This window comes from Tursiops truncatus, chromosome 18 (assembly GCF_011762595.2).
Source record: "Tursiops truncatus isolate mTurTru1 chromosome 18, mTurTru1.mat.Y, whole genome shotgun sequence".
Lineage (NCBI taxonomy): Eukaryota > Metazoa > Chordata > Mammalia > Artiodactyla > Delphinidae > Tursiops > Tursiops truncatus.
The window spans coordinates 15,207,867-15,225,067 of record NC_047051.1 but is presented as its reverse complement, the minus strand read 5'-3'; the positions used below and the strand labels follow the sequence as shown (position 1 = coordinate 15,225,067).

Sequence of the window (17,201 nt, the reverse complement as noted above, 5' to 3'; positions counted from 1 at the left end):
AAATGCTTACCATCATCTGAGCCTTCAGCAAAGATCACCAAGATCAGCAAAGATCACCAATCACAGATCAGCATAGCAAATATAATAATAATGAAAAAAGTTGGAAACATTGTGAGAATTACCAAAATGTGACATAGAGACATGGAAGTAAGCAAATGCCATTGGAAAAAGTGGTGTAGATATACTTGCTTGACAAAGGGTTGCCGCAAACCTTTAATTTGTACAAAAAAAAAAAAAAGGCAATATCTGTGAAGCACAGTAAAGCAGAGCACAGCGAGACGAGGCATGCCTGTTCTGTAGCTGTAGCGTCAGCCCGAGCATTATTCCTCCCACTTTATTCTTCTCTTTCAGGGTTGTTTTAACTCTTCTAGGACTTAAGCCTTTCCATATAAATTTTAGAATAAGCTTGTCTGTGGCAAAACTTCGCTGGAATTGTGGTAGAAAGTACATTAAACCTGTAGATTAGTTTGGAGAGAAATGACATCTTTACTATGCTGAGTCTTCCAATTTAAATAGTGATTCTTATTTTTATGATCTTGTATCCTGTAACCTTACTGAACTCACTAATTAGTTCTAGGAGTTTTTTTGTAGATTCCTTGGAATTTTCTACGTAGACAATCATGTCGTCTGCAAATAGTTTTATGTCTTCCTTTCCCATCTATGTGACTTTTCTTTCTGCCTGCCTCATCAGTGGCTGGAAATTTCAGTACTATGTTGAGTAGGAGTTGTGAGAGCTGATCTCCTTGCCTTGTTCAGGAACTTCGGGGGGAAGCCTTCAGTCTTTCACTATGATATTAGCTGTAGGTTTACCATGTTGATGTAGTTCTTCTCTTTTCCTAATTTGCTGAGAATATTTATCAAAGTGAGTGTTGGGTCATACGATTTTTCTTCTTTAACCTGTTGATATGGTAGATTACCTTGACTTTCAGATGTTGAACCAGCCTTGCAGTAAAATCCTACTTGAGTAAATTCCACTTGATCTTGGTGTATAAATCTTTTTATACATTGTTGGATTTGTCTGCTAATTTTGTTTAAAGGTTTTTCCTCTAAGGTTATTAGAGATATTGTTTTGTAGTTCTCTCTCTCTCTTGCTCCTGTTTTTGGTTGTTGTTTTGTCTTTGTTTTTTTAACAAGGTAATGCTGGTCTCATAAAACGTGTTAGGAAGTATCCTGTCTTCTAGTTTCTGGAAGAAATTGTGTAAAATTGGTGTTAGTTTTTCTTTAAATGTTTGAGAACTTTTAAATTACATATTTCTTTTCTTTAATAGTTATAAGATTATTCAGGTTATCTTTTATTTTGGTTGAGTTTTGGTAGTTCAATAGATTTTTTTTAAGTTGTCCATTTTTTTCAAGTTGTTGAATTTGTGAGTGTAAGGTTGTTTGGAGTATTCCTTTATTATCCGTTTAATGATTTCAGGATTTATAATGATAACCCCCTTTTCATTGCTAATATTGTTGGTGTGTGCCTTCTCTTTTTTCTTTATCAGACTTGCTAGAAATGTATCAATTTTTGTTTTTTTTGTTTTGTGTGTGTGCGTGTGAAAGAACCAGGTATTGGTTTCATTGATTTTTCTCTATTTTCTTGTTTTCAGTTTTATTGATTGCTGATGTTATCTTTATTATTTCCTTCCTTTTGTTTGCTTTGGGGTTATTTTGCTCTTCTTTTACTAGGTTCTTAAAGTGGGAGCTTAGATTATTGATTAGAGACTTCTCTTATGTGTGCATTCAGTGCTATATATTTCCCTCTCAGCACTGTTTTAGCTGTGTCCCACAAATTTTGATTTGTTGTATTTTCATTCGATTCTATGTGTTTTTAAAAATTTCTTTTGAGGGACTTCCCTCATGGCACAGTGGTTAAGACTCCACACTCCCAATGCAGGGGGCCCAGGTTCAATCCCTGGTCAGGGAACTAGATCCCACATGCATGCCACAACTAAGGAGCCCGCCTGCCACAACTAAAGACCTGCAATCCAAATAAATAAATATTATTTCTTTTGAGATTTCCTTTATGACCATGAATTACTTACATTAATTTCCAACTGTTTGAAGATTTTCCTATTGTCTTCCTGTTACCGATTTCTGTTTTGATTCCTTTATGATCAGAGAACATACTGTATATTATTTCAGTTATTTTAAATATGTTGACATTTGTTTTGTGACCCAGGATATGGTTAAACTAGGTGAATGTTCCATGGATACTTTAAAAGAATTTGTATTCTGCAATAGTCTGGTAGAGTGTTCTGTAGATGTCACTGTGATCCTGTTGGTTGATGTTGTTCAGTTCTTCTGTGTCTCTGCTAATTTTCTACTTGGTAGTTCTCACAGTTGTTGACAGTGGGGTCTTGAAACCTCCAACTGTAATTGTGGATTTTTTAATTTCTACTTTATTTCTATCAACTTTTCTTTCATGTATTTAGAAACTCTTTGGTGCATACATAATTAAGATTGCTTGTCTTCTTGGTGGGTTGATCCTTTTATTATGTAACGTTCCTCTTTCTCTCTAGTAATTTTCTTTGCTCTGAAGTCTACTTTGATATTCCTATAGCCACTCATGCATTCTTTTTTTAAAAATTAATGTTAGCAAGATATGTCTGCCTCCATCGTTTTACTTTCAACCTACCTATGTTATAGGTAAATATTTGAAGTGAGTTTCTTGTATATAGCATATAGTTGGATCGTGTTTTTCTTTTGATGGTATATTTAGACATTTACATTTAAAGTAATTATTGATTTGTTAGGATTTAAGTCTCATTGTTATTTGTTTTCTGTTCATTGTCTCTGTTTCTCACTCCTCTGTCTTTTCTGGGCTTCCTGTGAGCTGCTTGAATATAAGGATTCCATCTTATTTTGCTTTATGTATTTTTTTAGTGTAGTTTGTATAGTTTTCTTAGTGGTTTCTTTAGATATTAAAATATCCATTAGTAGTAATTGCTGCTACATTTTGAATATTTGTAGTATGCTAAGCATTGTAAAGGAACTTTATAAGATTTATGTCTATTTAACTTTATAAAACCCCATGAAGAACGTGCTGTCTTAATACTCATTTTATGCCTGAGGAAACTGTTGCTCAGTGAAGTTAATTTGCCCAATCACGTGGCTGTTAAATTGGTGAGCAAACCTCTGTTTTACTCCAATGTTCATGCCTTTACTGTAATACTATACTACCTCATTAATGTTAATTTTATAGTGTAGGTTTTACATTCAAAATTGTAACATATTTTGTCTCATTTCCTAGGTTTTGATGATGACGGTTCAGAATTTCATGAACATATATTTCTGGATAAATACCTGGAGGATTTTCCAAAACAGGGACCAATTCGCCACTTCATGGAGTTGGTGACCTGTGGCCTTTCCAAAAACCCGTATCTGAGTGTTAAACAGAAGGTTGAACATATAGAGTGGTTTAGAAACTATTTTAATGAAAAACGGGACATTCTAAAAGAAAGTGGCATACAGTTCAATTGAAGATCATGGAAATTCTTATTTCAAGCTGTTGGAGATTTGTATTATAATTAAATAATTTTACTAGAAGTTTTCCTATATTGTGCTCATTATTGCATCTGATTTGAATCGTATAAATGTTAAATTGTTTAAAAGTATATGTACGGTGGTAACTGAAAAATATTCCTGCATGGAAAAAGGTTACCAGCTTTTATGGATTCAACTAGTAATTCTAAACAAAAAGAGTATCTTAGAATTACTAATAAGTTTAAGGCGACTTCCTGTAACCTTTTCCTTTTCATTCAGTGACCATACTTCTTTGAAATATAAGTCGCCATCCATGTGATGTCATCAGAGGACTATAACAGTTGAGAGGATTTACAGACAAATTTATATGCATAGATTGTATTTACATATACATGTAGTTTCTATATTTGCATATATACATATTTCTATTTTCACACTGAATTAACTACCCTTACCTAAGTCTGGGTCACTATAGTGAAGTAACCTTATAGAAATAAAGGGCTTATACTAATCACTTCTAGAATTTTAGGCCATCATGCTAAAATCAGAACTAATTTCCTTTTTTTTTTAATTTTAATTTATTTATTTTATTTGTTCATTATTTTTGGCTGTGTTGGGTCTTCATTGCTGTGCCTGGGCTTTCTCTATTTGTGGCAAGCGGGGGCTACTCTTCATTGCATGTGTGGGCTTCTCAATGCGGTGACTTCTCTTGTTGCAGAGCACAGGCTCTAGGCATGCAGGCTTCAGTAGTTGTAGCACACGGGCTCAGTAGTTGTGGCACATGGGCTTAGTTGCTCCGCAGCATGTGGGATCTTCCTGGACCAGGGCTCGAACTCGTGTCCCCTGCATTGGCAGGTGGATTCTTAACTGCTGTGCCACCAGGGAAGCCCAGAACTAATTTCCATTATGGTGTATAGCAACGTGATTCAGATTCATACAACTGAAAGGACTGAGGATTCTTTTAAAAAAAACAAAACCAACCTCAAATTAAGAATTTAGTTTACAGTGGCCTCAGGTTAGTAGTGTTCAGGCTCTGGCACAAGCAAACAAAAATTGTATGTGAAGGAACTCACCATAAACCCAGTCTTCAAATTACAAAACACATAAGGAAAGAAAGCATCATGAATGTATGCCAGCAGAAACAACAGACAACAGAATCAGACTCACAGAGCCTTTAAATATTGGGCTTATCATATTCAGAATCTAAAAATATGTGTAGGGCTTCCCTGGTGGTGCAGTGGTTGGGAGTCTGCCTGCTAATGCAGGGGACACGGGTTTGAGCCCTGGTCTGGGAGGATCCCACATGCCGTGGAGCAACTGGGCCCGTGAGCCACAACTACTGAGCCTGCGCTCTAAAGCCCATGCTGCACAGCTACTGAGCCTGCGCACTCTGGAGCCCACGCACCACAACTAGAGAGAAGCCTGCACGCTGTAACGAAGGTACCCGCGTGCCGCAACTAAGACCCAACGTGGCCAAATAAATATTTTTTTAAAAGACTTATTATAAAGCTGTGATAATTAGCAGGATATTACACACAGAGATAGTTAAATAGACTGATGGAACAGAATAGAGAACACAGAAATAGGCCCATTAGTATATGGAAACTTGATACATGACAAAGTTGGCATTGCAGATCAATGGGAAGAGTGGATATCCAATGAATGGTGTTAGGACAATTGGTTATACACATGAAGGAAAAAACGTGGATTCTCTACTCATATTAAAAAAAAATCCAATTCAGTTGAATTTGATACTTAAATGAGATAAAATTATAAACATTTAAAGTGAAAATACAGAAGAATATCTTTATGGCTCTGATGTAGGCAAGGATTTAAAACACCAAAGCACAATCTCTAAGAAAAAGATTAATAAATTTGGCTATGTTAAAATTTAGAAATTTTAATCAAAAAAGATACCACCAAGAGTGAAAAGACACGTGTCCAACGTGGAGAAGATAAATGCTTCAATACAATCACCAAATGAGTAGTTTGTAGAGTATACAAGGAACTCCTAAAAATCAAGCAGAAGAAAAACAACACAAAAGAATATGGTCAAAATATATAAACAGGCATTTCATAGAAGAACTAATATAACTGGCTAATATATGAAAGAATGTGAGGAAAATGCAAATGAAAACCATATTGAGAAAACACTAATTCAAAAAGATACATGCACCCCAATGTTCATAGCAGCATTATTTACGATGGCCAAAGTATGGAAGCAACCCAAGTGTCCATCAACAGATGAGTGGATAAAGATGTGGTGTATATATACACAATAGAATACTACTCAGCCATAAAAAAGAATGAAATTTTGCCATTTGCAGCAACATGGATGGACTTAGAGGGTATTATGCTAAGTGAAATACGTCAGACAGAGAAAGACAAATGCTGTAGGATGTCACTTATATGTGGAATCTAAAAAATACAACAAACTAATGAATAAAACAAAAAAGCAGCAGACTCACAGATACAGAGAACAAACTAGTGGTTACCAGTGGGGAGAGGGAAGGGGGAGGGGCAACATAGGGGTGGGGGGAAAGGCTATTATGGGATTACATGAAATTATGTGTGAAATTTTGAAAATTTTAAAGCACTATAGAATTTAAAGAACCTTTCAGTTAAAATTTTTTTTTAAAAAACCCATATTGAGGCCTTCCCTGGTGGCACAGTGGTTGAGAGTACGCCTGCCGATGCAGGGAACACGGGTTCGTGCCCCGGTCCGGGAAGATCCCACATGCTGCAGAGCGGCTGGGCCCGTGAGCCATGGCCGCTGAGCCGGTGCGTCCGGAGCCTGTGCTCCACCATGGGAGAGGCCACAATAGTGAGAGGCCCCGTACCGCAAAACAAAAACAAAAAACAAACAAAAAGAACCACACCCATATTGAGATAACATTTGTGTATTCTTTAGATGGGTGAAAAATCAAAAGATAGGCAATATCACTCATGTTGAGGTTAGTGGGAGTATAAATTGGCAAATACTCTTGGAATTACATAATTATATATAATATATATTACATACGTATATAGTATGTAACTATTAAGATATAACATACATGAAACATTTAGTTATCTTTTAATAATTATATGTAAATACATAGTATAAACATCTACCGTGTGTGTGTGTGTGTGTGTGTGTGTGTGTGTGTGTGTGTGTGTGTGTGTGTGTGTATTTATATAAACTGTGAACAACGCTTCTGGAGTATATACCTAAAGAAACCCTTGCAGATAAGTGCTGGGAGGCATTTACAAAAATGTTCAAAGTAGTAAAAATTGGAGAGGAAGTGCCTGTTGCCTGGAGAACTAATAAATTGTGGTTTATTCAGGCAGTAGAACTCTAAACAGAAGCAAAAATGATTAAAATAGAGCTATACACATCAATACAGACGAATTTCAGATGTTGAGTGAAAAATAAGTTGCAGAAGAATACATGCAATAGACTCCCATTTACAATTCTGAATATATTGCAGAGCAATAAATGTGATTATAACACAGATCACAGGAATGATAAACAGAATACTGTGACTCAGGGAGCCAAGGGAGACGGGCTGTGGCGTTGAGGAGGGACACCCAGGGAGCCTAAACGGCACTAACATTCTATTTCCCAAGTTGGATGGTAGGTTCACAGGTGATCATTTTATTATCATGCTTTAAAAATTATATTACAGGGACTTCCCTGGTGGCGCAGTGGTTAAGAATCTGCCTGCCAATGCAGGGGACATGGGTTCAATCCCTGGTCCAGGAAGACCCCACATGCCACAGAGCAACTAAGCCCGTGCGCCACAACTACTGAGCCTGCTCTCTAGAGCTCGCAAATCACAACTACTGAGCCCGCGAGCCACAGCTACTGAAGCCCGCATGCCTAGAGCCCGTGCTCCACAACAGAAGCCACCACAGTGAGAAGCCTGCTCACCACAACAGAGTAGCCCCCGCTCGCCGCAACTAGAGAAAGCCTGCGCGCAGCAACAAAGATCCAACACAGCCAAAAATAAATCAATCAATAAAAATTATATTACAGATATCCTTTTGTATGTAACAACATTTCATGATATTTTAAGGAATGAATGGAAGTGGGTGTATAACTGGAAGATATGCAGAATCTGGCCATAGTTTTGAAGGTCTATCATACCTTCACAGTTGAGACCATGACATTAAAAACATCCTTTCTTTGTCCATCTACACACTTAATTCTAAAGAATCTACTATCCTTAGATTCTAGGTCCTATGGTCTATGTGTATAATGAAGATACGCCAACCATCTGAGAAAAGAATGCTCTGTTCTCAAGCCAAATAGAGGACCACCATTTCGGGAAGAAGCACGTGTTAGCCAAGGTGCAGGAAAGCTGGAAGGGTGTAGCTCGGTGGCTGAGGGCAGTAGAGGTGGTTGCTCCATGCGTGCCAGTCTAGAGTAATTACTGTCATCAGCATCGTGGCTGAGATGGTCACAGGCACCACTGCGGTGGTGGGCTCCTCTTGGCTGACTGGCCTGGTGCTGTGTGCTTCACACATATTACATCACTGAAGTCTGGAATATTCTCTAAGGTATGTATTATTCCCATTTACAGGAATTTAATAAATTTCCCAATGTTGCAAATAAGTGGTACAGCCAGGATTTAAACCCTAGATCAACAACTCCAAAAACCAAGCTTTTTTTTCCCCCAGTATCCCTCAAGAAGAGATTTGAGAGCAATTATATGGATACGCTGGAGTAAAGGGAAAAGGAATTTCTTCATTTAAGTTCAATAAAATATTCTAATGGGATCATCACAAACATAGGAACTTTGAAGTGGTAGTTAATGTTTAGATGAAAAATCATTAAAGAGTGGAATAACAATAACTCAGAGTTTTGGGGGGCTAATTCAGTAGGGCTATTTGGGAAAAAATTAAAGGCAGAAAGCTCAGTGGGGCAAATGTCAAAGTGGCCACAATGAAAAAAGAATTTTTGATGGGATGGTAAGTGAGAAACAGCACTGAGAAGAGAAGTCATTTTTCCAGTGTCATTATGGGCAAAAAGAAAATTGTTCTTTTATCTAGCAATCCCACTCCTGGACATATATCTGGAGAAAACCATAATTCAAAAAGATACATGGAGACTTCCCTGCTGGCAGAGTGGTTAAGAATCCACCTGCCAATGCAGGGAACATGGGTTCGAGCCCTGGCCTGGGAAGATCCCACATGCCGCGGAGCAACTAAGCCCGTGTGCCACAACTACTGAGCCTGCGCTCTAGAGCCCGCGAGCCACAACTGCTGAGCCCACGTGCCACAACTACTGAAGCCCGCACACCTAGAGCCTGTGCTCCACAACAAGAGAAGCCACCGCAATGAGAAGCCTGTGTACTGCAATGAAGAGTAGCCCCTGCTTGCCACAACTAGAGAAAGCCTGCACGCAGCAATGAAGACCCAACACAGCCAAATAAATACATAAATAAATTTATTTTAAAAAAAAGATACATGCATCCCAGTGTTCATGGCAGCACTATGAACAATAGCCAAGACATGGAAGCAACCTAAATGTCCATCGACAGATGAATGGATAAAGATGTGGAATATATATATCTCTATAAATATATATATAGATAGATATAATGGAATATTACTCAGCCATTAAAAAGAACGAAATAATGCCATTTGCAGCAACATGGATGGACCTAGACATTATCATTCTAAGCAAGGTAAGTCAGAAAGAGAAAGACAAATACCGTATGATATCACTTATATGTGGAATCTAAAATATGAAACAAATGAACATATCTACGAAATAGAAACAGACTCACAGACACAGAGAACAGACTTGTGGTTGCCAATGGGAAGGGGGGTGGGGGAGGGAAGGATTGGGAGTTTGAGATTAGCAGATGCAAACTAGTACATATAGGATGGATAAAAAACAAGGTCCTACTGTATAATACAGGGAACTATATTCAATATCCTGTGATAACTGAGTCACTTTGCCATACAGCAGAAATTAATACAACATTGTAAATCAACTATACTTCAATAAAATTAAGAAAAAAAAGAAAAGTATTCTTTTAGGCTCTAGGTCAGCTTGTAATAATCCACAGATTGGTGGTTTAGGCCACCATTGTCTGACTTTGAGTCAATCTCTATTCCCTATACCATCAGCAAGAGGGATCAGGAAAAGAAAGGGGAGGAAAGAGTCAGGTGTGCCATACTTGTGGCTGCCGAACGATGCTTCCGTGGGAAAGGAGTTTGAAATATGGTCCTAGAATGAAGCTTCTGATTTAGATGGATTGAATTTCACCGTGTGAAAATAACTCACTGCTATTCATTAATGTGTAAAATCAAGAGATTTAAATGAGATTAAGATCTTTGTTAAAATTTCTGAGATATTAAAAATTAAGAACCCGGGACTTCCCTGGTGACACAGTGGTTGAGAGCCTGCCTGCCGATGCAGGGGACACGGGTTCGTGCCCCGGTCCGGGAAGATCTCACATGCCGCGGAGCAGCTGGGCCCGTGAGCCATGGCGGCTGAGCCTGCACGTCCGGAGCCTGTGCTCCGCAACGGGAGAGGCCACAGCAGTGAGAGGCCCGCGTACCGCAAAAAAAAAAAAAAAAAAAATTAAGAACCCAATTACCTCTGCCACATTCATTAACTTTGGTTAATGCCTTGACGTATTGAGCTACAAACTGGCATTTACAGTCTTTGGTCACTTCTACACCAAAACTTTTAGCCTAACTTGAGGTGGACGTCAAGCTAGTAGGAGTCAGGAATTATGAATATGAAGCACAGAATTCCCCAACTGAGAAAGCCAAATATCTTTTACTAATTCACTCATTTCATAGGTGTGGAAAATAGAGGCCCAGAGGGAGTAAGTTGCCAGTGATTTCATAGTTCATTTATGACAGAGCTGAGAACCCCAGATTCAGATCAGGGACCCTTCCTTCTTTTACATTAATTGGTAGCTTAAGCTGGTAAGAATTATTTTCTGAATGAACAACAGGGAGCTCCATAAACTCAAAGATGAAAGAAGAGAAAGAGAATGCAAATTGTTTTTAAAACATTTCAGCATTCTGTGAAACCACATGGTTTCAGTGAAGAGCAGTTCAGTATTAGGGGAAATTCTGAATAATATTCAAATCCTCAGCATAGCTATGACCAGGAGGATGTGGTTTTTAATGTGTATTATGAAAATCACACTTCAGATGAAGCTTATTTTTAATTAACGTTTTTATTTTTGAAATAATTTTAGACTTACAGAAAAGTTACAAAAATAATAAATCTATGTATACCCTTCACCCAGCACCCCCTAACGTTAACTTACACAACCATAGTTCAATGATCAAAATTCGTAAATTGACATTAATACAATCCTATCAATTAAATTACTGCTGAGGGCCCAGGTTCGATCCCTGGTCAGGGAACTAAGATCCCACAAGCCACGTGCTGTGGCCAAAAAAAAAACCCGAAATGAAACAAAAAACATAGAAACCAAGATGTGCGCACAAAGGGGAAGCTTATTATTTGATGATTATAAAGCTTATGTATCAGAAAATTTACCAATATAGGATCACACAGCATCTCCAGTAATAATTCTGAAGCAGAGCAGCCAATTATATATGGGTTAACTTTAAACATGGTTTAAAACGCTCCGTTTGCAGCAAGATGTGCGTTAGGCATGAATGCCATTTATATCAAAGCTGAGAAGGTGCTTTTCCTTCCTAAGATGTTCCTTTATTCTTTAGCAGAAATTTTAATTTTCTTTTTTTTCAGTCTCTATCCTTCTATCTATAATGTCAAACTAATTACATCTTATCTTAAATAATAGAATGATAAAATGTTCAATCTCATTAATAATCAAAGATATGCAAAGTTAGCAATGAGACTGCAGCCATCTTATGAAAATATTAACAAATATTGAAAAGCTTAGTAAGATCCAATATTGTTAAGAATGTGAGAAAGCAGGTTCTCTAGGGCACCTTTTTTTTTTTTTTTTTTTGTGGTACGCGGGCCTGTCACTGTTGTGGCCTCTCCCGTTGCGGAGCACAGGCTCCGGACGCGCAGACTCAGCGGCCATGGCTCACGGGCCCAGCCGCTCCACGGCATGTGGGATCTTCCCAGACCGGGGCACGAACCTGTGTCCCCTGACTCGGCAGGCGGACTCTCAACCACTGCGCCACCAGGGAAGCCCCTCTAGGGCACCTTTTTGAGAGCTATCGGTAGTACTGATTGAAACATTAAATGTGCATTTGTCTTAGCAATTTCACTTCTAGAAATGCATCTATCAGAGATGTAGGTACAAGTATAAAAAGGTGTGTGTGTGCATATGTGTGTGTGAGACTTCATTGCTGGTAATTATGAAAAACTAGAGACAACTTAAATGTCCATCAGGGATGGCTGGTTAGATGCTCAACACTGCTATTATTAGAGAAATGCAAACCAAAACTACAATGAGGTATCACCACACACTGGTCAGAATGGCCATCATCAAAAAGTCTACAAATAAATGCTGGAGAGGGTGTAGAGAAAAGGGAACCCTCCTACACTGTTGGTGGGAATGTAAATTGGTACAACCACTATGGAGAACAGTATGGAGGTTCCTTAAAAGAGTAAAAATAGAACTACCATATGATCCAGCAACCCCACTCCTGGGCATATATCCAGAGAAAACCATAATTCGAAAAGATACATGCACCCCAATGTTCATTGCAGCAGTATTTACAATAGCCAAGACATGGAAGCAACCTAAATGTCCATCAACAGATGAATGGATAAAGAAGATGTGGTGTATATATATGTATGTATGTATATATATATATATATATATATATATATATAAACACACATACACACACACAATGCAATATTACTCAGCCATAAAAAAGAATGAAATAATGCCTTTTGCAGCAATGTGGTTGGACCTAGAGATTATCATATTAAGTGAGGTAAGCCAGACAAAGACAAATATCGTATGCTATCGCTTACATGTGGAATCTAAAACTATAAAAATGATACAAATAAACTGACATGTAAAACAGAAATAAACCCACAGACATAGAAAACAAACTGATGGTTACCAAAGGGGAAAGAGGGGAAAGGATAAATTAGGAGTTTGGGATTAACATATACACACTACTATATATAAAATAGATAACTAATAAGGACCTGCTGTATAGCACAGGGAACTCTACTCAATATTTTGTCATAACCTATTGGGGCAAAGAATCTGAAAAAGAATATATACATATATGTATAACTGAATCACTTTGCTGAAACTAACACAACGTTGTAAATCAGCTATACTTCAATTTAAAAATTTTTTTAAAAAAGAGAGGGCTAGTTAAATACTGTATTGTGCACGTAGGGGAGAGTCACAAGGAAGCGATGTTTAAGTTGTGAACTAAAGGATGAATAGGCATAAGCTGTGTGTGTGTGTGTGTGTGTGTGTGTGTGTGTGTGGTGTTGGGAGTGAGGAGAAGAAGCTGCAGCACATAGGGTGGCCTTGAGGCAGGAAAGAAAATGGTGTGTTTAAGGCTTGGAGACTAAGAGAGAGTGATCGGGAGAGTGCCTCAAGAAGGGGCTGGAAGAGGAGGTAGGCATGGCTGGTACAGAGGCTTGACTGGCATGTTGGGCTCCGTGTGGTGGATACAGCTTATCCTGAGGTTTTTCACAGCTCAGCCTACAGATCCTCCATTGTGGAGCACAGGCTCGGATCCAAGTTCACTTTGACCTCAAGTCACTCACTTATTTCGTGCATAACTGCTTGCAGAGGCCTCCTCTGCCCCTCCTTATACACCAGGCTTTCCCCTATCATTGCACCTGCCATACGGAATAGCCATCATCTATTTCTGTGTCAGTCTCCCCATCTTCACTGTGAGCTCCTTGAAGCTTAGTTATCCTTGTATCTCCATGTCTAGCACAGATTGACATGCAATAAATAGCTGTTGAATTAATAAAGTAATTCAACTGACCACCCACCACGGGGTCTTAACCTGGTGTCTAGGGTCTCACTGGGGGAGGAGGTATATATGTAGATAGAATTCAGGGCTGGGGAGTGTCTGTGAACTTAGGGGAAAAAAAATTACTTCCTTATTTCCATTCGCCTCTAACTGAAAATTAGCATTTCCTTCAATTATGAATGTATACAACAAAACACAGTAGTAATAGTAGTAGTAAGACTCTGTCACCCATAGAAGTCACAGCTATTTTCATATCACATTAGAGTTGTTGCAGATATCTCAAAATATAATTTACACTCATTATCGCTTCAAAGTTACAGTAATTATTAGACCTGCCACTAGATCTTGTTATTTAATGTGTCGAAAAAGAGTAACTCCTTATATAACATTAAAAATATTTTGATAACTGTATTTCAACATAACTGTCTTCCTTCATAGTCCTATATATTTTATTTTATGCATTTAAAAACATTACTCTGAGAGGAAGTCCACAGGTTTCTTTTTTTTTGGCCACCCTGAGAGGCTTGTTGGGGATCTTAGTTCCCCAACTGGGGATCGAACCCGGGGCCCCGACAGTGAGAGCACCGAGTCCTAACAACTGGACCTCCAGGGAATTCCCCAGAGGTTTCTTCAAGAGTTCACAACCAGGGAATTCCCTGCCAGTCCAGTGGTTAGGACTCTGCTCTCACTGCTGAGGGCCCAAATTCAATCCCTGATTATGGAACTAAAATCCCACAAGCTGTGTGGTGAAGCCAAACAAAAAAAGAGTTCACAACCAGGTGGTTAAGAGCCCTGCCCATAGAGTACAGCATATACAGATGTGTATACCACGCTCTCTGTAATGAAGTATTGTAAATTGAAAGTGTCACCACCCAACTCCCTTCCTGTCAAACAGGTATCGATCGCCTTTTCCTCTCCCATCCCCAGCTCAGGCCGTTCTCATCTCTTTCTGCCTCTCATTTGAACAAACCACTTGTGCACATGCTCTCAATTCTCGTTTCTGTAAGAACAGCTATTAAATATGAATACCTAGCCTGACCTCTCTCTGGGCCCTCATCATATTAAACAATGTCTCTATTTCTTGTTGTGTGTCCAACACTATCTCAAGTTCTCCATCTTTCTCCACGAATAACCTCTGTTTTCTAATATTGTATCTCCCCTCTGGTCAGATAACAAAACCTATGAATTCTAGACTTTGAGTTCCACAGCGTTAGGTTGTCTGTAGGGTGATTTACTTTAAAATACTTTGGTATTAACAGTGTGATGTAGTACACCTGAAACAAACACAACATTGTAAATCAACTAAACTCCAATAAAAATTTAAAACAAAACAGTGTGATGTATGTGTGTATAAATTAACTTTAATCCATATCCTAGAGGCTGTTCACATTTGAAGTACACTAATTAGGAACCCACACTCCAGAGGGGATTAGTTAACATTTGAAGTACCCTCATCAGAAATTCATTCTCTAGAGGCAGTTACTCAAGCACTTCAAATCCATTATTGATTTACAAACGAAGTGATATGATGTCAGGGATTTGCTTCAAAAGAATCCAGGAGGAGGGGCAAATAGGAAGGGATATGGACGAAACAATGTTGACCACAAATTGGTAATTGTTGAAACTGGGCGATGAGTAATATGAGGGGTTTATTAACATCCTCTGTATTTTGTATACATTTGAAGCTTTCCATAATAAAAAGTTTTGACATTTGTCATACTTGCAATCTATACCAGAGTTTCTGTCTAAAGATAACAGATTGAACTCTTGCCATCTACCTTCCCTCCTGAAACCTCACTAAAATGACAGGAAAGTGATTTCTTTTTTAAGTCATAAGCACGTAAAGTTGGAAAGAATAGAGAAAAGGTGAAAAGATTTTGGAGGCTGGATAGACAATGGGTGAGTGATAAGGGATTAGCAGACCAAGAAAATGGGAACAACCTGTTTTACTCTATAGAATTCCCCCGCCCCCAGCAAGATCAGTAATTGATTACACCACATTCCTCTGCAAGTGAAGGCAGAAGGTGGTAGGTATAACAAAATAAGAAAGACTGATTGAAAATCTATTAGGAAGCAGCTAGGTACAATGTATGAAATAAATAAGCAACAAGATATATTATACAGCACAGAGAAATATTCCCATTGTTCTGTAATAACTTTAAATGGAGCACAATGTGTCAAATTGACTCACGATGCTACACACCTGAAACTAATATAATATTGCTAATCAACTATACTTCAATAAAAAAAAAAAGCAGCAGCTAGGTGCCTATATCACCTGCCCCTACTCTGGCAAAAACTGGAGATTTGTTCCACAGAAGGTAAAACAGAAGTTTTGAACTGAAGATAAGATGTACTAGTAAGAGGTATGGCATATTACTCAGCCATAAAAAGAAAAGAAATTGAGTTATTTGTAGTGAGGTGGATGGACCTAGAGTCTGTCATACAGAGTGAAGTAAGTCAGAAAGAGAAAAACAAATATGCTATTCTAACACATATATATGGAATCTAAAAAAAAAAAACGGTCATGAAGAACCTAGGGGCAAGACGGGAATAAAGACACAGACCTACTAGAGAATGGACTTGAGGAAACGGGGATGGGGAACGGTAAGCTGGGACAAAGTGAGAGAGTGGCATGGACATATATACACTACCAAACGTAAAATAGATAGCTAGTGGGAAGCAGCCGCACAGTACAGGGAGATCAGCTCGGTGCTTTGTGGCCATCTAGAGGGGTGGGATAGGGAGGGTGGGAGGGAGGGAGACGCAAGAGGGAGGGGATATGGGAACATATGTATATGTATAACTGATTCACTTTGTTATAAAGCAGAAACTAACACACCATTGTAAAGCACTTATACTCCAATAAAGATGTTAAAAATAAAAAAAAGAGGGGCTTCCCTGGTGGCGCAGTGGTTGAGAGTCCGCCTGCCGAGGCAGGGGACACAGGTTCGTGCCCTGGTCTGGGAAGATCCCACATGCCGCGGAGCGGCTGGGCCCGTGAGCCATGGCCGCTGAGCCTGCGCGTCCTGAGCCTGTGCTCTGCAACGGGAGAGGCCACAACATTGAGAGGCCCGCGTACCGCAAAAAAAAAAAAAAATATATATATATATATATAATAAATAATTAAAAATAGGTACTTTACTTCCAATAGAAAGATTAAATAAAAACCTTCTAAATATCGACATCCCTTTTTTTAAAAACATCTTTATTGGAGTATAACTGCTTTACAATGGTGTGTTAGTTTCTGCTTTATAACGAAGTGAATCAGCTATATGTAAACATACATCCCCATATCTCCTCCCTCCTGTGTCTCCCTCCCACCCTCCCTGTCCCACCCCTCCAGGTGGTCACAGAGCACCGAGCTGATCTCCTGTTGTGCGGCTGCTTCCTCTCCACTCAAGATGCTGACATGCATCGGCGCCATCAATTTCACCTTCTTGAAGAAGTCTTACCTGGGAGCTTTTCACCTGCTCTGGACTGGCTGCCCTCTGCACATAGTGAACAGCTATCATCCTGGGGTCTCTTGTTACATTTTCTCAAGGATGCCTCTCTCCTAGGTTGGTTACATTACTTCTTGTAGGCCAAGTCTTCCTCTTTCTTAGTTTACTTAACCTTTTGGTAAGCACATCCTCCAACAGCTCCTGCTATAACATGCTGCATAGCAACCAACCACAAAACCTCAAGTGGGTATCTAGCCTTGAGCCTGGGGACTAAGTTCAGCGGGCCTTCCTTTAAGGAGTAATGCTGATTGGTTATAAGAATCACCTGGCATCGCTTCTCGGCCTTTTGTCTAAGATCAAGTGAAGAATCACCTG

The 17,201-nt window shown here is 38.9% G+C and overlaps 2 protein-coding genes across 5 annotated transcripts in view; one reads left to right on the top strand and one right to left on the bottom strand.

Moving 5' to 3' along the window:
- Window positions 1–3,535, top strand: part of MRPS31 (mitochondrial ribosomal protein S31) — a 29,326-nt gene extending 25,791 nt beyond the window's left edge. For all 4 annotated transcript variants that reach the window (XM_019936683.3, XM_019936685.3, XM_019936684.3 and 1 more), the window contains one exon: window positions 3,236–3,535. In XM_019936683.3, coding sequence (XP_019792242.1) covers window positions 3,236–3,465 — 230 coding nt within the window. In that variant the 3' untranslated portion in view covers window positions 3,466–3,535. The remainder of the gene's footprint in view (window positions 1–3,235) is intronic.
- The window catches only part of LOC109550185 (uncharacterized), a 38,000-nt gene continuing 20,979 nt past the window's right edge, over window positions 181–17,201 (bottom strand). The window contains exon 6 of the mRNA XM_073795486.1: window positions 181–5,479. Coding sequence (XP_073651587.1) covers window positions 5,369–5,479 — 111 coding nt within the window. The 3' untranslated portion in view covers window positions 181–5,368. The remainder of the gene's footprint in view (window positions 5,480–17,201) is intronic.